General features: G+C 43.3%; 1 protein-coding gene across 2 annotated transcripts in view; it reads right to left on the bottom strand.

Annotated features, from left to right (window-relative positions):
- The window catches only part of maml2 (mastermind like transcriptional coactivator 2), a 30,220-nt gene extending 5,636 nt beyond the window's left edge, over window positions 1–24,584 (bottom strand). The window contains exons 1-2 of one of the 2 annotated variants that reach the window (XM_076976870.1): window positions 23,439–24,584; window positions 7,372–8,607 (exon numbers count right to left, since the gene is read on the bottom strand). In XM_076976870.1, the coding sequence (XP_076832985.1) occupies window positions 7,372–8,607; window positions 23,439–23,855 (1,653 nt within the window). In that variant the 5' untranslated portion in view covers window positions 23,856–24,584. Of the gene's footprint in view, window positions 1–7,371; window positions 8,608–22,069; window positions 22,198–23,438 lie in introns of those variants that run through there. The other variant, XM_076976871.1, reaches the window with a different exon arrangement.

Genomic DNA, 24,584 nt, shown 5'->3' with positions numbered 1-24,584 from the left:
ATACCTCTTTACATTGCTATGCTGGCAACACCAGGTCTGCCTTTCACCAGGGCTGAGAGGCAATGGATTGTGGGTAATGAAAGACCAGACTAACCAGGACCTTTAAGAGAGGGAGGTGGGAGGCCACACCAATGGCTTGAAACTTTACTATAGTTCAAAGTTGCATTTTTCAAGATTAGCTGTGCTCATATGTGTCTTGTTACTTGTATTTTAGTTCTGCAGAGTTCACCTTACCCCTGTGTCCAACTGTACTGCTATGTCCTGCTAGTTCCAGAAGTCCCTGAGAGCATCTTCTAATGTGACAATGTGATGGCACCAAAGCAGTGAATCGGTTTTCCAATTTCCAGGCAAACATGTCAGGGAAACCGCTCACCTGATGCTCAACGCTAGCAACATCTACCTTCTGTACATTCCTGGAGACCCAAACACACACACCAACCTCATAATTTCTTTCAAGAACACACTTTTGTCACCTGGGTGTTGCACAATGCCCGAGTGTCATTTTGGACAACAAGTTGTTGTTTTCAACATTTTTCAAACCTCACTAGACCCTGAAGATTTCTCTACAACATACGGAGAACACGGCCCTTTTTCTCACAGGAAGTGATCCATGCGCATGTGCAGTCTCTACACAGGTGCGTGTGCAGTCTCTACCCAGGTGCGTGTGCACTCTCTACCCAGGTGCGTGTGCACTCTCTACCCAGGTGCGTGTGCACTCTCTACCCAGGTGCGTGTGCACTCTCTACCCAGGTGCGTGTGCACTCTCTACCCAGGTGCGTGTGCACTCTCTACCCAGGTGCGTGTGCAGTCTCTCTACTGCATTTTGAAAGTGGGTGGTCAGTGTGTCTGTTTTCAGGGAGTCTTTGCATTGTATGTTTTGTCATCTTGTCAGCTAAACTGTTGATTTTGTACTGCAGTTTGGTCAACCACTGCTGTCAGGACTTATGGGACACGGAGGGGGAAAAAAAAAACACATGATGCCTTGGAAAAAAACCAAGGTGTGAGATCTAGGGTTAGTTAGCGTTCGGGTTAATGTTAGTTAGGGTTCGTGTTTGTTCGGGTTATATTTGACTTAGTATAATCTCTACCATGGGTGCGTGTGCTCTCCACTACTGAGATTCTCATGTAGTTGAACTAATCCAGATGTCCAATGACCTGCACGGCAAACCTAAGATCTGTGATCTCCATTTTCTGTCTATGTCACTTCCAGGACTCTTATTGTTAAAAATGTGCTTGATAAATAAAAAAGACTTAATTACTAAAGTTACAGTATATACAATTATTTGTGAAGAACTTGCTACATTAATGGAAATGTAGTTCCCAAAAATAAAAAATAAACAGAAAAAACATAACAAGTCTAAAACATGCAACAGTAAATACCATTACAATGTAATAACATAAAATATAATTATAGATAACCTTCATGTACAGGGTCATTGATGAATAATATGCCTTGAGATTAAGATGTATTAGACACTTTGAAATAAGCTAAAATGATTAGTTATATAGTTATAATATCAAGGTTCTGGAGTGGCCTAGCCAGTCTCTGGACCTAAACCCTATAGAAAATCTTTGGAGGGAGCTCAAACTCCATGGTTCTCAGTGACAGCCCAGAAACCTGGCTGATCTGGAGAAGATCTGTGTGGAGGAATGGGCCAAAATGCCTGCTGCAGTGTGTGCACACCTGGTGAAAGACTACAGGAAACGTTTGACCTCTGTAATTGCAAACAAAGGCTACTGTACCAAATATTAACATTGATTTTGACAGGTGTTCAAATACTTGTATTTGCAGCAGTTAACACACAAAAAAATTAAAATGTAACATTGTGATATCCGGATGCTTTTTTTTTTTTTTTTTTTTTGATTACGTCTCTCACAGTGAACACGCACCTGAGATGATTTTAGACCCCTCCATGATTTCTAAGTGGGGAAACTTGCAGTTTCAGGTGTTCAAATACTTATTTTCCTCACTGTATATATGGGCATTGTGATTACATTGTTGGTCCACTAGATGGCAAACTTTGATAGTTATTTTGGTGCATCCAAATCACTTCCTGTGTATGCTGCTACACAAACTCCACAGCTTGGCCCAAACGGCAATAAAACAACACTGCTTTAAAGTCCTGCATTTTCTGACATTTTGAAAGTACAAAGTCTAAAAACTATACTTACAAATTTCAGTATGTAATTTCTACAGACTTCCACAAATACTACCTTGTTACATGGAGATGTTCATGTGAAGATAACTTATAAACCTGACAGCTTCGTATTTCAGGAAACTATTAACATCATATTACAGAATATGGTCCCTCTTTGCATTCTGTCTTGTTTCCCTTTAGTATTTACTGATATATCCAGCTAAACCCACTATAAATACCAGTATGCCATTATGAATACCAGTACGCCACTATAAATACCAAAACTCCACTATGAATACCAAAACTCCACTATGAATACCAGTACGCCACTATAAATACCAAAACTCCACTTTGCATACCAGTATGCCACTATGAATACCAAAGCTCCACTATGAATACCAATACTCTACTTTGAATACCAGTACTTCTCTATGAATACCAGTACTCCTCAACTGCTCATCAACTGTAGATGGGTCTCCTTTCATCTCATATAAAACACCAGATGACTGGTCCAGTTTTTAAACCACATACACTATATTGCCAAAAGTATTCGCTCACCCATCTAAATTATCGGAATCAGGAATTCCATTCACTTCCATGGCCACAGGTGTATAAAATTAAGAACCTAGGCATGCAGACTGTTTTTACAAACATTTGTGAAAGAATGGGTCTCTCTCAGGAGCTCATTGAATTACAGCATGGAGCTGTGATAGGATGCCCCCTGTGCAACAAATCCAGTCGTGAAATTTCCTCGCTCCTAAATATTCCAGAGAGCTTCATGGAATGGGCTTCCATGGTCAAGCAGCTGCATCCAAGCCATACATCACCAAGTGCGATACAAAGCGTCAGATGCAGTGGTGTAAAGCACGCCGCCACTGGACTCTAGAGCAGTGGAGGTGCGTTCTCTGGAGTGACAAATCACGCTTCTCCATCTGGCAATCTGATGGAGGAGTCTGGGTTTGGGGGTTGCCAGGAGAATTATACTTGTCTGACTGCATGGTGCCGAGTGTAAAGTTTGGTGAAGGGGGGATTATGGTGTGGAGTTGTTTTTCACGTAGCTTCAGTGAAAGGAACTCTGAACCCGATAGATCACCTTTGAGATGAATTACAGCGGAGACTGAGAGCCAGGCCTTCTCGCCCAAAATCAGTATGTGACCTCACAAATGCGCTTCTGGAAGAATGGCCAAAAATTCCAATAAACACACTCCTAAACCTTGTGGACAGCCTTCCCAGAAGAGCTGAAGCTGTTCTAGCTGTTACGTTACGGGTTTGATGCTATTACAATTTGCTGTGCAGGTCAACATCTTGTAACATCTGATTGCAACACGAGGAACATTTATGAATAGCATTTCTAGACAAGTGGTATGGGCCACGTAGCCTTTTAAGGCATGAGGCATGAAATTTTGTTACAACATGAATCGTTGTATGAACAGAACTGTTTACACAAGTTATTTACATAATTTTACATAATATACATACATTTTCCAGAGTTTTTTGCTGAACCTGTCAATGCACATCTGCCAATGCACATCTGTATAAGTTCATAGTTACGAAATACAAATAATACAAACATCCTCTTGAAGGAGCATTTTGAATGTACTGTCAGTCATTCACAGTGTTGATATGAAACATTTACCAGGGCACAACAGATTCAGCTGCAGAATGACAAAGATTTATTAGTCTGAATCATCTGACAGAGACACTGGTCCCAAACCCCACACTAGAGGTCCCATAAAAGCAGTGAAGTAGAAGGCCCTCCTATATCAGAGAGGAAATGCCCACTTTGACCAGCAGGGGGCGAGGGGCAGAGAAAGTACCCTTTTAGTGAGAGGCACTATTCAGAGGCAACCCTATCTACAGAGACAGACAGTCCCATAGAGTAGATGAGGAGGAAGTAGCTGTCAGCACATGCCAAGACAGATCAGCCATGGGACATGGAGCAATTAATTAGAGGGCAAAGGAAAGAACAGTCTCAGTCTTCTGATTAACTTCTCATCCAACATGTGGCTTTTTCAAGGAAATGAAATAACTGCAGTAATAGATTTTGAAGCCCAATTTCTTGTTCTTAAATTTTAAGATGACCTTGTTTAAATTGGCCCACACTGAACAACAGCAAAAAGAGCAGTACATACCACACTAGGAACTAAACACCAGCCAACTCAACACATTTAACACATTTAGAAAACAAAAAAACCTCAGTGAGTGATCATAACCAGACTGACCATGACCAGTCTGACCATGAGCCAGGTTACATTAGACTTAACTCCATTGCTGGAATACTTTGCTGCGTGTAGGAGTTGGAAGTGTTGTTAGCACAGTCCGTTCTCTAATCTAGGGTTAGGTTTAGGGTTACGGTTATGGGTGTTCTCAGAAGTGGAAAGGTGCGTGTAGTAAGTCACGCAGTTCGTGTGGTCAACTCTCATCCACGCCATCGTGCTGATGTGTCAAAGCTGTTTTCCATCTCTGCTCCTCTCTCGAGTTTGTGGTGTGCGGTTAAATAAATACCACATGTAGCCACGAACTCCTTAAAACTGTGCAGTGAATTAGGTTCACATTCTGCTCTGCATTAGCAGCAGCTGACAGAGCCTGGCTACTCTCTCACTTCACATCCGGCGGGCTGGAGGCAGGAGCTCCCCAGGGAGCCGCACGGCATCTGGGCTTGGCCCCGGATCATGTTCCCAGGAAACAAGCAGTTGCCCCGCAGGCAGCTCCAACAACCTGGCAGGCCTCCACCACAACCCTCACACACGGACCAGAATTCAGCAGTGAAATGGAGGGAACAACAAACAGAAAAAATAAAAACACAAATACTCACAAAATATGACATATAACCCAACCCTAACCTAACCCCAAACCCAAGATAATTCGTTGTATGTCTGTCCCATTTGACCTTCAGCTTTAGATTTGCGAACATTACTCACTTTTAATCACAAATTTCAAACTCACTGCAAAAGTATCTAAGCCCACACACAAATAACTGATCCAGATTCTGACTAGAATGTATCAAAAGAATGAGACATTTTGCCTTAAATCCTCATTGATGAAAGCAGGGGGTATCTATGGCACATGTATATATCACACCCTCAGTGTACTTTCCCATATTAAGTATGAAAGGCATTATATGCCCTCAGGACAAAAAGGTTTCCATTAGATTTTACCCACTAAATACCAAAGAAGACATGGATCCCAGTTTTGACATATTTTTATGTTGTAAACCAATCAGTGATAAGCAGGTTATGAGAACCAGGAAACAAAAAACAGCCCCACATCTTGTCCTCCTTGGAGACAGTGGGTGGATGCTGAGCAGAGCTTGTGAGAGTTCCTGAGGGATCGTGACACCAGTGTGGGACCTTTATTTCCATAGCATTACTAATTCAGCGGACTGTGGGAAGAGTCTCAGTTCTGGGCCTTTGTCTCCACTTCAGCAGTTTAACCCCGTCAGTGCTGTGGCACGACTGCCCTCAACTAGATTTTCTTCAGTTTCTTATATTGAATGTAAATGTACAGAGGATAAGATAGCAAATATCCTGCACCAAACCAAATTAGTGTTTCATAATGTTCATATAGTTTCAGCTCATTCACTTTACTCACGGGAACCTTTAAGAACCCAGTAAGCTCTTTACAGGAGTCATCAAGAAAGCACCTCCCTTTATTTGTATCTGGCTCTATTAATCCCACAATACCTCGGGAAAGCTCAACAGTAAGGTCTGGCATCCCAGACCCACCCCCCTTCCAAACTAACCTTTAAACCACAGACGTATCACTTTAAACATTAACCCACACTGGTAACTCAGGCTGTACCCAGCTCCACTGACACCTTTAATGTCTGCTCAATTGGACACTGTCCATCCGTCTGTCATGCTCTTCCTAGATTAATGCAATGATTTTACCTAAACCCACTAATTTGGTCTGTTTGAGGGTTTTTACACTGGGCATTTTAAATACTGCACATAAACATGAATGCAGGCGTTTCACTCTGGCTTAAGAACGGTAATGTCCATAAATATCGATACAGCTGTGCATCAATTCACATGAGTACAGTCACAATATACATAATATATTATATAATATATATATATATAATATATAATATACCATACTGCTCTGTATTAAAGCCTAATGTCTCTGCACAGAATTGCTCACACAAAACTAAGTTCCTTGAATATGTCCTGTGTGTGTGTGATTATATGTCCTGTCCTGTATATATATACACACACACACACACACACACACACACACACACACACACACACACACACACACACACACACACACACACACACACACACACACTTACTGCTCTTCCAGTGCACTATACACTAAAGTCTATGCATAAATTCTGTGTTATTCACGTGTTTATATAGTCAGGCATGAAATACTGACAAGCGGAGTTGTGATGGTCCCCAATCATAATATATCAGTATTTGAACATCCAGCGCCAGACTACGCCGATTACGGAGCTTGACCCTCATGGCTATCAGCCTCCAATTTGCAAAACTCACTGTGCATGTCTGCCTGACTGAGCATCTGTGACAGGAAGTGAAATTATGAGTCTCTCATGCCAGCCCACCACACTTTAGTAAGCCAAAATCATCAAAATGCTTCAAGGGGATATACATACTAAAAATGTCCCGGCACAACTGAGACTCCAGCAATAATCGTGAGAGGAACTCGAGGCAAACGGCCCATTGATGGGTCCAGGGAGGCTGTTCACGCCACCACCTCCAGCAGGAGGCTGCTAAAAGCCCCAGTAAACGGAGGGGAAAATCTCCTGTTTGTCCTGCACAAAGGTTTAACTTAATTAAATATAAAAGTCAAAATAAAATATTAATGAACAGATCACTACACCAAAATCACTACACAGACTACTGTGACCAACTAACTGTTACTATGAGCGTGTTGGCATATGAACGAAACTGTTATGTGCACCTTAATTACCTTAGTACCGTAATTACCTTAGTAACTTCACTTTAAATTTTTTTAGTATGTCCATTAAGATTACTTTAAAGACACACAGAGTCCCTGGCAAATGTGCTAAAAGCTTGTGCATAGCTGTGACGGTTCAGTCCGAGTCTCATAACATTGTATTAATTCCTAGTTAATACTAGGAATAGACTAAAAGAAGACAGCAGAAAATACCTGTTCACTTGTCACGAAAGATAAACATCCCATCTCTGCTTTAACAAAACCCGGAGAAGAAAAAGACATATTAAGCTTTCTGTTGGTGTCTTACCTGTCTTTGTTGGGTAATTTTAAGATTAACTGGACCATGTTGGCTCAGCGGCTTGGGTTGTAGGCAAGATGATGACTGCACAGGTATATGAAATGGCATGATTTGGCTTTCTGTAGACTGTTGGTTTTGTACGGATGGTTTGCTCTGTGGGCCAGACATATGGCTTGTGATGGGAGATGCTGCTTTAGGAGTGAAATTAAGCATAGGTTTAGTACTGAGAGCTTTTATGTCTGTGGGATTTGACTGATTATATCTGTTGGGCTTCAAGAGGCAGTTAGCCACACATTTGCTCTGACCAGAGCTCTGAGGGCCAATTCCTGGCTGGCTTAGTAGACTGGGTGTGGCAATAATTTCCTGACCAAAGGGACTGGTATTGGGGTCCATGGCAGAAGGCCAGTCCCGCAGCCTTGCAGCCTGGCTCTGCTGCTGGTGGTGCATGATTGAGTTGTGAGGTTGTTTGGGTTGCTGATTGGCTGCAATTTGCTTTAGCTGCTCAGCATGTGATATCTCAGGCCAGGCTGGTAGTCCCCTAGAAGACATTGCTGATACCTGAGACACATGACCATGGGCCATGTGCCCCATGATCACTGGAGAAGATGCTAAAGCTGTGTTTGCGATGGAGAAGGATGGTCCAGCTGATGCTGGCCGATGCTGTGGAGAGCTTCCTGCCACCTGGCCAAAATCAGATGGGTATTCCGTCTTGATTGGTTTATCTAAGTGATGACAGGGATGGGCTGCACTTGCCGAGTTGGGGCGTCCAAGACCCGTCCCAAAATCCTCCTCTTGCTTCAGCATCTTGTCCAGTTCCAGGTCAGTGAGTGGTGGGACTGACCTGGTGAGTTCATCGAACAGATCCTGTAGTTCAGGGTCAATTGGACCTCCACCCTCATCCTTGAAGTCAAACACAGCCATTGCAGGATCAATTAAAGAATGGCTGCAGGTCTGAACGTCTGTTGGCTCTTTCTTCACATCTCTGAGAGTCATATTGAAAAGATCATTTCCAGCACCAAGGGGCATCAAGAAAGGGTCTTTAGTCTGAAGTGAGTGACCCATAGCCACAGCTCCTGCTAAGTTTTGAGACGATACCGAGTCCACAGCAGAAGATCCAGGTGGAAGTGAGATGTTCTCCATGCGAACACGCTTGAAGTCTGGTGTTGTGCCCGTACGGGATAAGCCATTCTGCTTAGAAGTGTAGCCAGGTGGCCCCTCTAACTTTCTTCTCAGGGAACCCTGGAGCTGAAAAAGACAAAGAATGTTACCAGGTTAATGTGAAATTCTTGTAAACAGTGTCTGTTATATTGCAACTAATCAATTAAAATCAATTTAAATTGATGAAAAATCCAAAAAATGAATCAGAAAAAAACAAATAAAAGATAAACAAGTATGTTGTTTAATTTTAACATTTAAATAAAACTGCAAGTTGACAGTTGTCAATCTAGCTATTACATGCATAATTGTTCCTCCATAAACAGATTCTACGACCAGGGAGTATTCTTCAATAATATTAGTGCAGGAATATAGAAAAGGACACAGTTCCCAACACAGTGATTAGGGTTAGTGTTAGGGGATAGGGTTAGGAGTCAGGTGTTAGGGGTTAACCGGACAGTTCCAAACTGGAGGTTTTTCATTTACTGGAAATATTATGCAGTAGCAGGGTAAATGACACCTTTGGTGGTTGGGGGTGAACACCGTGTTTTCTCTCCCTCTCTGTTGTTTGTAAAAAATGACATCATATGCTGACATCAATGCCTGATCACCTTCCCAATGTCTGACCTGTCAGCTTAAAGATGACCGTGAAAATGCATGTAAATGCAGGACAGACACACCATTATATATGAATTCAATCATTTATGAAGACATGGATGATACTAATAATGCTACATGCTTATTTGCAATGGGTCCCTGCATAAGACAGACCAAATCATGAACTATACACATCAAAAACAAGATGCATATTTAACACCACATACACTAACCCTCATTTGCAAGGTATACATGACTATAGGTACAGTTCATCTAATATGTACTGATGCAGACTTGGCCAATGTATCCAAAGCTGTAGATGGTGAATGAATATAAAATGGTAAATAAATGAATACAGTGCAAAATTTGTCAGTTGGCTATGTAGAAATAATTGATTACATAGTGTTTTAGAAATTGACCTATTGATCTATGCAAATATATAGTAGACCCGTTTGCAGACATACTTTTAAAAGGTCTGTAGGACATATGGAAGACTCAACAGGAAAGGTGTAAAGCTGCAGGACAGATACTTTAGAGGAAACACGTAACAAATAAATCCTAATTCATTTTGGCAGAAAGTTGGTGCAGAAACAGCGGCCTGTGTTTATGGAAAATACTCCTGATGTGATCTGAAAATAGATTTTCTGATTAAGCTTTAATGAACTCTGAAGATTCTGAGACCTTTGAAAGTGATGTCTGGCAAGCAGAGGAAATGTCTTGCATGACATACGAGTGTCTGTACTTGGGGAAGTCATTTCTGCTGTGCAATATTATCATTGCAATCTTCAACTAAACTATATTACATTCAAGAGTGCTAATATTACATAAAGATATAAGGATGAATTCTTATGAGAACACAGTTCAATTAAACTACAAAACACTTCTGTAAATCACTCTGGACAAGGACATCTGCCAAATGCTGTAAAAAATAAACGCAAGAAGGTCTGAACTGAATTATGCCAGACATGCCAAACGTAAAGAAGGTCTGAACTGAAGCAGACTAGAGCCAACACTAACCAATCAGTTAAAGCACAACTTGCTCCCCCAAATGTATAAAAACAAACAAACAAAAATTACAAGAAAAATATATTATAGAATGGTAAATGCATGTCTGATTTTCACACATTGAAAATTAAATATAGAATTATTTCAATGTAAGAGATCAGCAATGGTGATTCTGCATAGGGGGCACTGGACACTGTAACAAACTGAATACATTTACGATTTTGTTTACTGACTGGTGTAAATATTGGCCGAAGGTTCTCTGCCATATATGGCCATGTGCCTAATGGCCATGTAACCCTAATGTTATGCTTTTATATCATTTGATAAGTCAACAGTTAGCTGTCTGCTGTCACTGAATTTCTTGACCACTATGTAAACCTGCGAGCACTGAATGCCTGTAGGCTTAGTACTCATATGATTATACTCTGCTCCAAAATGTATCAAATACATACTTCTAAAAAAATTCCCCATACACAGCAGTGACCAAATTCAGCTGATGTGAAGATACAAAATGTTTACACAACACATGTACATGACGTCCTTATAGGACATGCTACATATGATGAACATGCATTACGTATTGACTCCTGTTATATGGTCCTGTGGCGTTTCATCAGGCGTTCATGCAAGTGCCTCACGACGGTTGAGCTGTGTAGTTTTGACAGGAAGAGTACAGCGCATCAGACCTCTACAATTAATTCAGAATGCTGCAGCACCACTGGTCTTCAATCTACCCAAGTTCTCACATGTGACCCCTCTGCTACGCTCTCTTCACTGGCTTCCAGTAGCGGCATGCATCTGATATAAAACCTTGATGCTTGCTTACAAAGCCAAAAATGGACTGGCCCCTCCCTACATGATGTCCATGGTAAAAAGCCGATCCGTACAGCGAACACTCAGAACCTCAAGCTTGGCTCGACTTGAAACGCCATGCTTAAAGTCTCATGGAAGACAAAGGTCCAGACTATTCTCTGTCCTGGATCCAAGATAGTGGAACAATCTTCCATTAGCTGTTCGGACTGCAGAGTCTATCGCTATCTTCAAGCGTAGACTGAAGACCCACCTGTTTGTTGAGTTCTTACCAGAACACTATCTCCACTTGCCGTTGTTCTTAAATTGTATGTCTGTCTATGGTTATTTGTGCTTCTTGGCAAACGTCTAACTTGAAAAACACTAGGTAATGACATTGACTCCTGTAGTTTAGTAGTAGTCTGACTCAATGGTGTCTTGAATTCTGGCCTATCCATACTATTACCTAGGATGTAAGGACCCACTTTGTAAGTCGCACTGGATAAGAGCGTCTGCAAAATGCCGTAAATGTAAATGTAAATGTAAGCTCAGTCTCTCAATACACACACTCAATCTGTGAGCTCATCATCAGCTACAGACACATCACACTGATGATGAAACACACAAAACAGTTCAGTCAGCAATCCACTTAGCATTGCAAAGATTAAGTGGTCTGTAGCAGATTAATGAAAGAGGAGGAAGTTGGAGATGAGATAAAGCCAAAGAGAGCTAGGATAAGAGTTTACTCTAGGGTTAGGATTAGGGTTTACTCTAGGGTTAGGATTAGGGCTTATTTTAGGATTAGGGTTCACTCTAGGGTTAGGGTTTGCTCTAGGGATAGGGTTAAGATAAGATACTTTATTGTCATTGCACAGTGTACAATGAATTTGAGCAGCAATCTTTAAGGTGGTTAACAAACCATAACAACTATAAAACTACAAATATATAATCTGTATATATGCTGTATATGAAACATATGTACAAGGTAGATTAGATTATGGTTAACTCTTGGGTTATGTTTTAGGAATAAGGTTTAGAATCAAGGTTTAAAACCTTTTTGTGCAATGGTAGATGTACCCATACCCATACCTGTACAGGTTTACCTGCAGGGAAAGGACAGGTGTACCCGCAGGGAGAGGACAGGTGTACCCGCAGGGAGAGGACAGGTGTACCCGCAGGGAGAGGACAGGTGTACCCGCGGACAGGTGTACCCGCAGGGAGAGGACAGGTGTACCCGCAGGGAGAGGACAGGTGTACCCGCAGGGAGAGGACAGGTGTACCCGCAGGGAGAGGACAGGTGTACCCGCAGGGAGAGGACACGTGTACCCGCAGGGAGAGACACAAGTCTCCTAAACCAACAGCTACAGCTACACTTAAAAAGATGAGAGAGGCCTGTAATTGACATCAGCCCCGTCGACAGGGGGGGACAACCGGGTCTGTTGTCCCGGGCCCCAGGGACAGGGGGGCCCATCAAAGAGCCCAACAATTTATTATTTTTATTTAAAGTCTATAATTTTAAATATAATCTTGAAATCTTTCATTAATATAAAATTCTGTACTCAAAATAAGCTCAATGGCTAAAATATATATGTTTTTACCTATTTGCATATTTTCCATTAAGTGCATACACCCCCGCCTGCCACTGAAAAATGGTTTGATCCAGCACCGACTGTAGCCGGCTGGTACCCGCCCAACAGCGGGAAATACAGTGGTGGATAGTTAAAGTAAATACAGAAATCTGGAGCGCAGAAAAGAAAGGAAAAACGTTTACCTGACGAATTTTAAAGTTGGATTGTGTTCCAGGTTTGAAATAATTGAGGCTAAAGTACTTGAAAATGCTTGAAATTGTGACTACTTCATTTCAGAACAAATATCTGTCTGACTGAACAGTTCTCTTGTATTACGTTAACAAATACGAACCTCTTGTAATTCTAGGGCTGCCACAAACGATTATTTTTATAGTCGACTAATCACCGATTAATTTTTATGATTAGTCGACTAATCGGATCGTGCGTTAATTGAATATAAAACATACAGCTTATCACACTAGAATGCAGCTGCTATTATATAATCATCATTCGATTTCAGCTAAAAATAAAAACAATTAAGATCATAGTTCATTAAACCTTTAATGAAATATGCAACTTGTTGCAACAATTATTAAAATAAGTATAAGGCACTGGTTTAAACAACACAAAAATAAATACATTAATAAAGAATTTTTCTTTTTTTAGGTTTTTCTTTCTTTCATTTGTCTCTGGCATCAAACGTAGCTACATATAAAATCAAATTAGGTAGGTACCTGAAACTAAGGAATTATTCACAAAAATAAAGTTTTGGTCTCACTGACGTTACAGAAAACACACGAATGCGTGCTTAGGCTAATGAAACAAATCGCAGTAACTTTTACAGTTACCACGATAAGTAAGTACAAAGTTAACGCTCTGTTTACGGTAACGTTAGCAGCTAACTAGCGATTTAGATTACAGAGATGACGGTCACTCTTCATCATTGTCACAATAAGCCACAACATGCTTCAGGTGCTCGTACATCGCGGTTGTGCTGCCTTGGAAGGAAAGTTCTGCCTTGCAGATATTGCACGCGTTTCGGAACCCGGTTACGGAAAATGATCCCACACTTTTGAGTTCCGTAGCCGGGTAGCCATGATACCAGTCTGTGTAATGTCCTGGGATGTCGTCCACTGTCTACCTCGGTTTCCACTACTGCGCATGTGCGTTAGGGACAGAAAGGCAGACGCGACCGCAGCAGTATGGAGAGAGAAAAAAAACACGACGCATCGACTATGAAATTAGTCGTCGACTATTTTAATAGTCGACATAATCGTGACTAGTCGACTAATCATGGCAGCCCTATGTAATTCCAGGACGAAACATGAGAGAACGTGAAGACATTCTATCAGAAGTTTAACGTGCTGGGAAATATTGAAATGGACCTTTAAAGTGACGTACAAGTGCTTTAATTCCACCTTACAAAGGTGTATGAACCCTGCAAACATGACTTTGTTCATTGCGCTGAGGGGCAGTGCGCGCGATGTTACAAAATTCGAGAGGTGCACGAGCTCGCGAATCGACAGCGCGTGAGGCCCTCGCGCACAGGCGGAGCCAGAGCGATTACAACATTTTCGCCGCACGGACCCTCGCGCCGCCTCAAATATAAACCAGTGAGCTGTCAGAAACAGCTTTTGATGTGTGGCTATAACACAAGGATTGTCTGCTACAGAGGAAATTCAAATGACGTAAGCCGGGGGAGGGGGGGAGGGGTGGGGCACATGAAACTTTCTTGTCCCGGGCCCCAGCAAGACTGTCAACGGGCCTGATTGACATCATAGGTAGACCTCAACTATGAGAGACAAAATGTGAAAAAAAATTGAGAAAATCATTTTGTCTGACTTTTAAAGAATTTATTTGCAAATAATGGTGGAAAATAAGTATTTGGTCACCTACAAACAAGCAAGATTTCTGGCTGTCACAGACCTGTAACTTCTTTTTTAAGAGGCTCCTCTTTCCCCCACTCATTACCTGTATTAATGGCACCTGTTTGAAGTCGTTAACAGTATAAAAGACACCTGCCCACAACCTCAAACAGTCACACTCCACTATGGTGAAGACGAAAGAGCTGTCGGAGGACACCAGAAACCAAATTGTAGACCTGCACCAGGCTGGGAAGACTGAATCTGCAATAGGCAAGCAGCTTGGTGTGAAGAAATCTACTGTGGGAGCATTAATCAGAAAATGGAAGACCTACAAGACCACTACTTATCTCCCTCGATCTGGGGCTCCACGCAAGATCTCAGCCCGTGGGGTCAAAATGATCACAAGAACGGTGAGGAAAAATCCCAGAACCACAAGGGGGGATCTAGTGAATGACCTGCAGAAAGCTGGGACCAACGTTACAAAGGCTACCATCAGCAACACACTACGACGCCAGGGACTCAGATCTTGCAGTGCCAGACGTGTCCCCCTGCTTAAGCCAGTCCATATCCAGGCACGTCTGAAGTTTGCTAGAGAGCATTTGGATGTTCCAGAAGAGTATGGGGAGAATGTCATATGGTCAGATGAAACCAAAGTAGAACTATTTGGTAAAAACACAACTCGTCGTGTTTGGAGGACAGTGAATGCTGAGTTGCATCCAAAGAACACCATACCAACTGTGAAGCATGGGGGTGGCAACATCATGCTTTGGGGCTGTTTCTCTGCAAAGGGATCAGGACGACTGGTCCGTGTACATGAAAGAATGAATGGGGCCATGTATTGTGAGATTTTGGGTGCAAACCTCCTTCCATCAGCAAGGGCAATGAAGATGAAACGTGGCTGGGTCTTTCAGCATGACAATGATCCCAAGCACACTGCCAGGGCAACAAAGGAGTGGCTTCGTAAGAAACATTTCAAAGTCCTGGAGTGGCCTAGCCAGTCTCCCGATCTCAACCCCATCGAAAACCTTTGGAGAGAGTTAAAAGTCCGTGTTGCCCGCCGACAGCCCCAAAACATCACTGCTCTAGAGGAGATCTGCATGGAGGAATGGGCCAACATACCAGCAACAGTGTGTGCCAACCTTGTGAAGACTTACAGAAAACATTTGACCTCTGTCATTGCCAACAGAGAATATACAACAAAGTATTGAGATGAACTTTTGTTATTGACCAAATACTTATTTTCCACCATTATTTGCAAATAAATTCTTTAAAAGTCAGACAAAATGATTTTCTCAATTTTTTTTCACATTTTGTCTCTCGTAGTTGAGGTCTACCTATGATGTCCATTACAGGCCTCTCTCATCTTTTTAAGTGGGAGAACTTGCACAATTGGTGACTGACTAAATACTTATTTTCCCCACTGTACATTGTCCATCCTACAGTTACAATACAAGCTATATGTAATGCTGACCATAAGCTTTAATTTAGTACTACATACAGGCAGTCAATGATATAGACAATGACAACAAGATGTTTACACGTGACAACTGAACTCCTCATGCTGATCTGGGAATTAATCTAGATTGTTAATTTACTTATGCAACTTTGTCAGTATAGAACCAAATGTTTGTACCAATAAAACAGCACATATTATAAATAGAAAAAATGCCAATTTAGCTACAATCTGCCTGTCACTGAAAATCTATTGTAACAAATAACATACTAGTTAATGTAAATATGAATGCAAAGTAAAGACACAGCTAACACAAATGGTTTACTTTATATATAGGGATCCTCATCAGTGTTGGTGAGAACATTTCTCCATCAGCTGTGGCTGTGTTTGGGGGTCCACTGGAGGTCCATTTTAGGGTCAGTTTTATATTCTTTATACACGTTAGATATGGGGCAAATACGAACCATACATCATCCTGTCATTGTTATGCTTACGATACATGACAATGTTCTTTTGGGACCATACGTTACGATACATGACAATGTTCTGTTGGGACCATATGTTACGATACATGACAATGTTCTGTTGGGACCATATGTTACGATACATGACAATGTTCTGTTGGGACCATATGTTACGATACATGACAATGTTCTGTTGGGACCATATGTTACGATACATGACAATGTTCTGTTGGGACCATATGTTACGATACATGACAATGTTCTGTTGGGACCATATGTTACGATACATGACAATGTTCTGTTGGAACCATATGATTCACCTTTTTTTTTAAGAGAATGAAGTTTCATTTTCACACGTGCCCAGAGCGGTGGGCAGCCCTAGCCCGGTGCCCGGGGAGCAGTTGGGGTTAGGTACCTTGCTCAAGGGCACCTCAGTCATGGCCTCAGGTCTGGGAATCGAACCCACGACCCTCCGGTCACAAGACCAGTTCCCTACCACTAGGCCATGACTGCCCCATTATTATTTATTATTATTATTTATTTAATCATGTATTTCACATTTATTTATTTTCCAAATTTTCACAAAATTCATCAACTGCCCTTAGCATGGTCGTTTAACTGTGATTTGACTACAGATGATATTCATGAACATTATATTTATGTCCCAAGTAGAGGGAAATGTGTTTAATGATGATCTGTGGAAGTTGACTGTACATAACAGATGTAGTATATAGAGATAAACAAAAAGTTGGATTATTCCTTTGCATTTTTAATAGTACATACTCAGACCTTTTGCCATTCTCTGTGCCAAAAAAGTTTAATTACGTTTATTTGACCATACTGTTTAAATGCCTCTGAGCTTAGGATGAATGCAACAGGCAGTGCTAGGGGAAGTAAAAGCCTGCCTATCTCACCAAGACTACACAAGACACACAGTGTGTGTGCAAGGAGAGAAACACACACATGTTTTATGAACATATCTGATGCCCTGGAGTCGGGCTGTGGAGGAGTGTCCGCCCGGATGTGGCACAAACCCGCCCGGATGTGGGGGAAACGTCCAATAGATTCTAAAATAAGAACAGGAAGGAAACGGGGGGTGGGGGGGGCAGCAGTGGGCTAATGGGGAGAACTGGGGTGAGACTGGGAAAGGAATGTTCTTTTAGACTCACACACACTCACACACACCTTGTAACAATTATTCAGAGGAATTCAACATCAGTCATTCACTGAATGGGAGACTACATGAACATCAACAACCGTTTAGTCACCGATTTCACCGTGGGGAATATCTAGAGTATGAGGCAAATCCGACTCAAGATTACTGGCTCTAGCAGTTACTGGTCGGACAATTCTGACAGAACAGGTTCTTTTTGATGACTCAACAAGTCAGAGCTAAAGTACAATACACCCACAGGTGTCAGCAAACTCACAGACTGCTGCTGTTCACTTTACAACACAAGAATCTCCAGTGTACCCAAACACACTTAAATCACCGTGTTCCCAGCACTGCACAGATCCTCTTGCTTAGAGAGGCTCACAGGTATGCATCAGTGTGGCAGAGTTTGTGTTCTCTGGGAACTGATCTTAGTGTTCTTAACACAACATCTTACAAGATGTGACCTCCAAGAGCACATAGGAGCCAGGGATGAGCTGCAGTGTGTAGGGTGGATGAGCTGCAGTGTGTAGGGTGGATGAGCTGCAGTGTGTAGGGTGGATGAGCTGCAGTGTGTAGGGTGGATGAGCTACAGTGTGTAGGGTGGATGGGCTACAGTGGGTAGGGTGGATGGGCTACAGTGTGTAGGGTGGATGAGCTGCAGTGTGTAAGGTGGATGAGCTACAGTGTGTAGGGTGGATGAGCTACAGTGTGTAGGGTGGATGAGCTGCAGTGTGTAAGGTGGATGAGCTACAGTGTGTAGGGTGGATGAGCTACAGTGTGTAGGGTGGATGAGCTGCAGTGTGTAAGGTGGATGAGCTACAGTGTGTAGGGTGGATGAGCTACAGTGTGTAGGGTGGATGAGCTACAGTGTGTAGGGTGGATGAGCTGCAGTGGGTAGGGTGGATGAGCTACAGCGGGTAGGGTGGATGAGCTACAGTGAGTAGGGTGGATGAGCTACAGTGGGTAGGGTGGCATAGCCAAAGTGGGTAGGGTGGATGAGCTACAGTGGGTAGGGTGGATGAGCTACAGTGGGTAGGGTGGATGAGCTACAGTGGGTAGGGTGGCATAGCCAACGTGGGTAGGGTGGATGAGCTGCAGTGGGTAGGGTGGATGAGCTACAGTGGGTAGGGTGGATGAGCTACAGTGGGTAGGGTGGATGAGCTACAGTGGGTAGGGTGGATGAGCTACAGTGGGTAGGGTGGATGAGCTACAGTGGGTAGGGTGGCATAGCCAACGTGGGTAGGGTGGATGAGCTACAGTGGGTAGGGTGGATGAGCTACAGTGGGTAGGGTGGATGAGCTGCAGTGGGTAGGGTGGATGAGCTACAGTGGGTAGGGTGGCATAGCCAACGTGGGTAGGGTGGATGAGCTACAGTGTGTAGGGTGGATGAGCTGCAGTGTGTAGGGTGGATGAGCTGCAGTGTGTAAGGTGGATGAGCTACAGTGTGTAGGGTGGATGAGCTACAGTGTGTAGGGTGGATGAGCTACAGTGTGTAGGGTGGATGAGCTACAGTGTGTAGGGTGGATGAGCTACAGTGGGTAGGGTGGATGAGCTACAGCGGGTAGGGTGGATGAGCTACAGTGAGTAGGGTGGATGAGCTACAGTGGGTAGGGTGGCATAGCCAAAGTGGGTAGGGTGGATGAGCTACAGTGGGTAGGGTGGATGAGCTAGAGTGGGTAGGGTGGATGAGCTACAGTGGGTAGGGTGGATGAGCTACAGTGGGTAGGGTGGCATAGCCAACGTGGGTAGGGTGGATGAGCTGCAGTGGGTAGGGTGGATGAGCTACAGTGGGTAGGGTGGATGAGCTACAGTGGGTAGGGTGGATGAGCTACAGTGGGTAGGGTGGCATAGCCAACGTGGGTAGGGTGGATGAGCTACCGTGGGTAGGGTGGATGAGCTACAGTGGGTAGGGTGGATGAGCTGCAGTGGGTAGGGTGGATGAGCTACAGTGGGTAGGGTGGCATAGCCAACGTGGGTAGGGTGGATGAGCTACAGTGGGTAGGGTGGATGAGCTACAGTGTGTAGGGTGGATGAGCTGCAGTGGGTAGGGTGGATGAGCTACAGTGAGTAGGGTGGATGAGCTACAGTGGGTAGGGTGGATGAGCTACAGTGGGTAGGGTGGCATAGCCAACGTGGGTAGGGTGGATGAGCTACAGTGGGTAGGGTGGCATAGCCAAAGTGGGTAGGGTGGATGAGCTACAGTGGGTAGGGTGGATGAGCTACAGTGGGTAGGGTGGATGAGCTGCAGTGGGTAGGGTGGATGAGCTACAGTGTGTAGGGTGGATGAGCTACAGTGAGTAGAGTGGATGAGCTACAGTGGGTAGGGTGGATGAGCTACAGTGTGTATGGTGGATGAGCTACAGTGGGTAGGGTGGATGAGCTACAGTGGGTAGGGTGGATGAGCTACAGTGAGTAGGGTGGATGAGCTACAGTGAGTAGGGTGGATGAGCTGCAGTGTGTAGGGTGGATGAGCTGCAGTGGGTAGGGTGGATGAGCTACAGTGGGTAGGGTGGATGAGCTACAGTGGGTAGGGTGGATGAGCTACAGTGAGTAGGGTGGATGAGCTACAGTGGGTAGGGTGGATGAGCTACAGTGGGTGGGTGGATGAGCTACAGTGAGTAGGGTGGATGAAAGCTGAAACACCAAACATCCGTTTTGTATGAAATTAAAAGAACAGAATAAGTATTAATGAGAAAAATACCATCTTCTCTGAGACTTTGTGTCGCAAACATCTTGTAAAAAATCGACCCAATCCTGTATTTACATCCCATATTTCCAGTTTTTAAAACATTCATCATGTATTTCTATTGCCACTGGTTTGCACTTCTGCATAAAAAAAAAAACATTTCTTATTTGAGGACATTTATGTTTGGGATATGTGATGCTGTATTATCAATAGAGTCACACAGCTCATTTAAGTTAGTCTCCGTAGACATGGTTAAAACACAAGCAAAACATTGTAGTGTGGATCATTCATTCATTGCAACATTTAACCTAAGAATCTGGGCGTGTCATGCTCCAGGGGAGGGCTCTGGGAAGAGTGTGAGCATAGGGCATGGGAACACAGCTCTATATGGTCTACAGCCCTAACCCTAGAGCTCTATTTCTGCAAGAAAAACCCTGAGCTGTAATGTAAACAGTACTGAACTTGGATTCAGTCAGAAAGGCCCCAATTTGACCCGACATTCCCACCCAGAGGTCCAATGCTTTCATCAAGAACCCATTCTTCCCATTTTATGACTTCTCAGGAGTCTGGAGTGTATTTTATGTCCCTCAAATGATATCCTACTTTAAGCCCAAAAACGAAGTCTATCGCGACGCAACATTTGCAAAACGATTGAGATGTTACTAAAGTTTGTTTAGACTTGCTAAAACTGACAGACATAAGTGCCAAATAAAATAGGCTAATGGTTCCTGCTGGTCTATGATAATCTACTACAGAGCAACAATAAACAAAAACCTACAACAATTATGCAATAATGCCATTTATAAAACAAACTACTAATGCATCATTGCTTAGGTTTATTGCAGTTTGTACAAATGTGAAGGGTAGAAAGAAACTAGCTGTTTTCCCTGAACAGTGGAAGACAGGACTCAGAGATTCAGAGATTGTATCAGGCATGCGTGAACACATGCACACCTGCAGGCGATGGTTCCCACAAGGGTCGAATTTCACAGCGATTGTCAAAAGACACCGTAAGCCAAACCTTTTCTTTCACATCATCTCTTTTTTTAACCCTCTTTTCTCCAGATCATCCTGCTTAGTCAAGCAGCAAAAACCTTGCTTAAATTATATGGAGCACGGACAGATATGCACAATATATTCCCTGCTGCACTAAATCTTTCAACTGGATCCTTTCAACCCCAGCAGTCTCAGCTTCAGACAGACATTACAGTACTAATCTTAACCCTAACCTAACCCATTACAGTCCTAATCTTAACCCTAACCTAACCCTGGCCTCAGACAGGAGAGGCAATGCTTCTCAGGTTATTCAAAGGCTTGAATAGCCACAATGTACACACAATCCATAACCCTAATCTTAACTCTAAGCCTAACCTGCTGGACAGTCCAACAATCATCTATTGGAAGGTTTATGAGCAGTCGCTGCATAATAAGCCTTAGCTTATGAAGAAAATATATTTAAAGAGCTATATTTTACTTTGCTCAGTTTTCAACTAAATGAAAGAACTTGACTTTTTAAGACCAGACGTGAAGTAGATTTCTGCCACCAAAGCCATATCCTCTGACTCATTGTCATGGAGCTTCTGACTAAACTCTCTCATAATAATAATGGCAGCATAATTTGGTGAATACAAGCCGCACATGAGCTTTAATGATTTCATTACAATAACAGCCAGTGGTTGAACATATTATTAACAGCAATTATATGCAGAGAGAAAATGTGCAGATGTCTTAAGTGTCAAAGCTATTTCAGTGTAATTATCTATTTTGCATCCTCAGTAGGTTTTACCAAAGGTGTTGAAGATCTTGGGATTTAGTATAGGATTAAGATTAGGACTGTAATGTGTTAGGTTAGGGTTAGGGCTAGGGTTAGAGTTAGGGTTAAACCAGACTGCCCACTGATCGCTAACCATTGTATGGAGGTGGATGAAATTGCCCTTTTTTCTGAGATCAGTTTCATCATTCTACTCACAACAGTTAAGGAGGATTTTTAGGGCCCTAGACCAGGCTGGCAAAATCTCAAAATGGAGCCATTATGTTGTGCTAATGTGACCAGGGGATGGAAATGCAGATCAGAGCAGCTCCTCAAAGCTTCAGTCGTCTCACGGGCTGTGAATAAAACATGAGGCATCACACAGCAGCTTGCAAAGATGCACAGAGATGCACAGAGATGCACAGAGATGCACAGAGATGCACAGGGATGCACAGAGATGCACAGGGATGCACAGGGATGCACAGAGATGCACAGAGATGCACAGGGAATGCTTGCACACATGAAACTGGAACAGCTTGGATTTCAGCAGAATGAACAACCCCAGTGGAGTTTTCCATCAAAGTCCCCTCACATATTTCCACTCCTTTGCCAACTCTCTTAATACATAAACACATGCACACACATACACATGCAAATCTTTCACCCACCCCCACTCCACACACACACACAAACTTTTATCTTTTTTCTAACTTAAACCTTTTCATGGCTCGATCTGTGCTTTCCTCTTTTAAGGCAGACATGTTTTGGAGCAGATACATTACGGTAGGCACATTGGTATTAATACTTCCAGAAGGTCCGGTAATGTTACTCCAGAGCCAGAACAGGGAGTGTAGTTAGTAGCTGCTAAGCGTGGTTCTGGGATACAGTGTGTTAAGGGTCACACCTCACCAGCCAAGAGACTCCACCTAACGCTCACCGTGTTGAATAACTGCAAGATTTTAAACATTTCTATGTATGTAGACACATGCTCACATGGCACAGACATCCACACAGCACAAAAGCTTTTTACTATAAGCTAAAAACATCACAAAATTAAGTCAGATAAGTTTGACTGTGACTCTAGAACCATAGTTGCTTATCTGAGCCTCATCCATTCATGAAGTTATGGATATATAGACAAATAATAGACAATGATTGACAGTGATTTGTGAATAATTTGCTGACCCTAAACCTATCCCTAACCATAGATAACCTTAGTCCTAATTAACCCTAACCCTAGTCCCTTTGATAAGAGACAATGGCTTGGACAGTATGGAATGAACAGCAAGGTAATTTTTTTCTCCTGTTTACTGAACTGCAACATCCCGAGTTCAGTACTTGTATCTTTCAGTACAGCTGTGCTGTACTACAGGGATGTGCTTAACACTTAACATCTCAGTGTGGGAACTCCCAGTGGACAAACTTCATTTCTGCTTTTAAAAACGTGTTAAACAATTAATGTAATGAGACAGAGCAGATCCATGCAGTGCTGTTCTCCTCGAGGACGTCCTCAAACTGTATAGATTAATCAATATACTATAAGAACATTATTATTAGTGGGAGGGTAAACGCACTTAGAAATACTTACGGCAATCCGCGTAGAAAGTTTCGGTTCTGCATCTGACGAGGTGTGAGCTTTCTGTTCTCCGTTCACCCTATTGTACTCCGAGGGATGTTGAGTACCGGACCTGTTTCCCTTGGTTTTCCTGTTTCCTGTGCCCTGCTGCACGATGTTGAGGAGCTGAAGGGTGGCCTCGCGGTCCCGGTCCGAGCTCTCCGCCTGGCCGCGCCGGTACCGGCTTTCGCAGGTGGAGTGATGCCGTCGGCACAGCTCGATCCGCGCACGCAGACGCTCCACTATGGCGCTGTGCAGTTGGGGCGCAGCCGGTCCCCGTGGAGCGGATATTGGTCCAGTCGCTCCTGCTGGTGTGGGTCCTACCATACCGACACCCAACATCTGAGAAAACCCAGTAGTCGTGGCTTGGGCCGGAGCCGCTTCTCCCATTCACAAGTAACACTCCTCGTCTAGTTAAGAAGTTTACGCATCCTTCTGCGCAGAACCTACTGCATTTTACATGGAAATGTAAACAAACTTTCACGATCGACTATGACTTTCACGATTATTTACAAACAAGACTAGAGAAGTTTACATTTACAGCGTTCTCGTTAGTTGCACCTCGTTAAATAGTTCGTAACACTTAGAACGGATCGTAACAGTTGCGCTACTTCGCGTTACTGCAAGGTGTATCTTTAAAATGTTCATATATTCATTTTATTTTTTTACGGTGTGCACGTAGTCCTAAAATGTACACACACACAAATACCGTGACAAAGTTGAATGTTAAGCTAATTTAGAAGCAATCCAGACTTCAAGAAAATAGTTGTTTCCACGCTTTCCGTACGTCCGAACCCGAACTAATCAACGTGATGAGCCTACAGTCCAATTTAATCCACGTCCGGTTACTAATCCATAAAAATCGTCCGTCACGGAGATAACGTTCAACATTGCGCCCCACGGTCTTCTCGGTTATGTTAGTGGAGGTGGAGTTCACCTCCCCGACGACACAGGCGCGGGAACGTGCGGCTCCTTAACACGCCAGCTCCATCGTCGGTAGTGTGAGTGCGCGCGACAGACCGGAGAGCCGGGATTACCGACTCGAACCTCGCACGAGCGGTGCGCGCGGACGGCAGGAGCGCGCGAGGACGCGGAGCCGTCATCTCGCAGGCTCTAGCG

This window comes from Brachyhypopomus gauderio, chromosome 16 (assembly GCF_052324685.1).
Source record: "Brachyhypopomus gauderio isolate BG-103 chromosome 16, BGAUD_0.2, whole genome shotgun sequence".
Taxonomy (NCBI): domain Eukaryota; kingdom Metazoa; phylum Chordata; class Actinopteri; order Gymnotiformes; family Hypopomidae; genus Brachyhypopomus; species Brachyhypopomus gauderio.
This window is presented reverse-complemented; position numbering and strand designations above follow the sequence as displayed.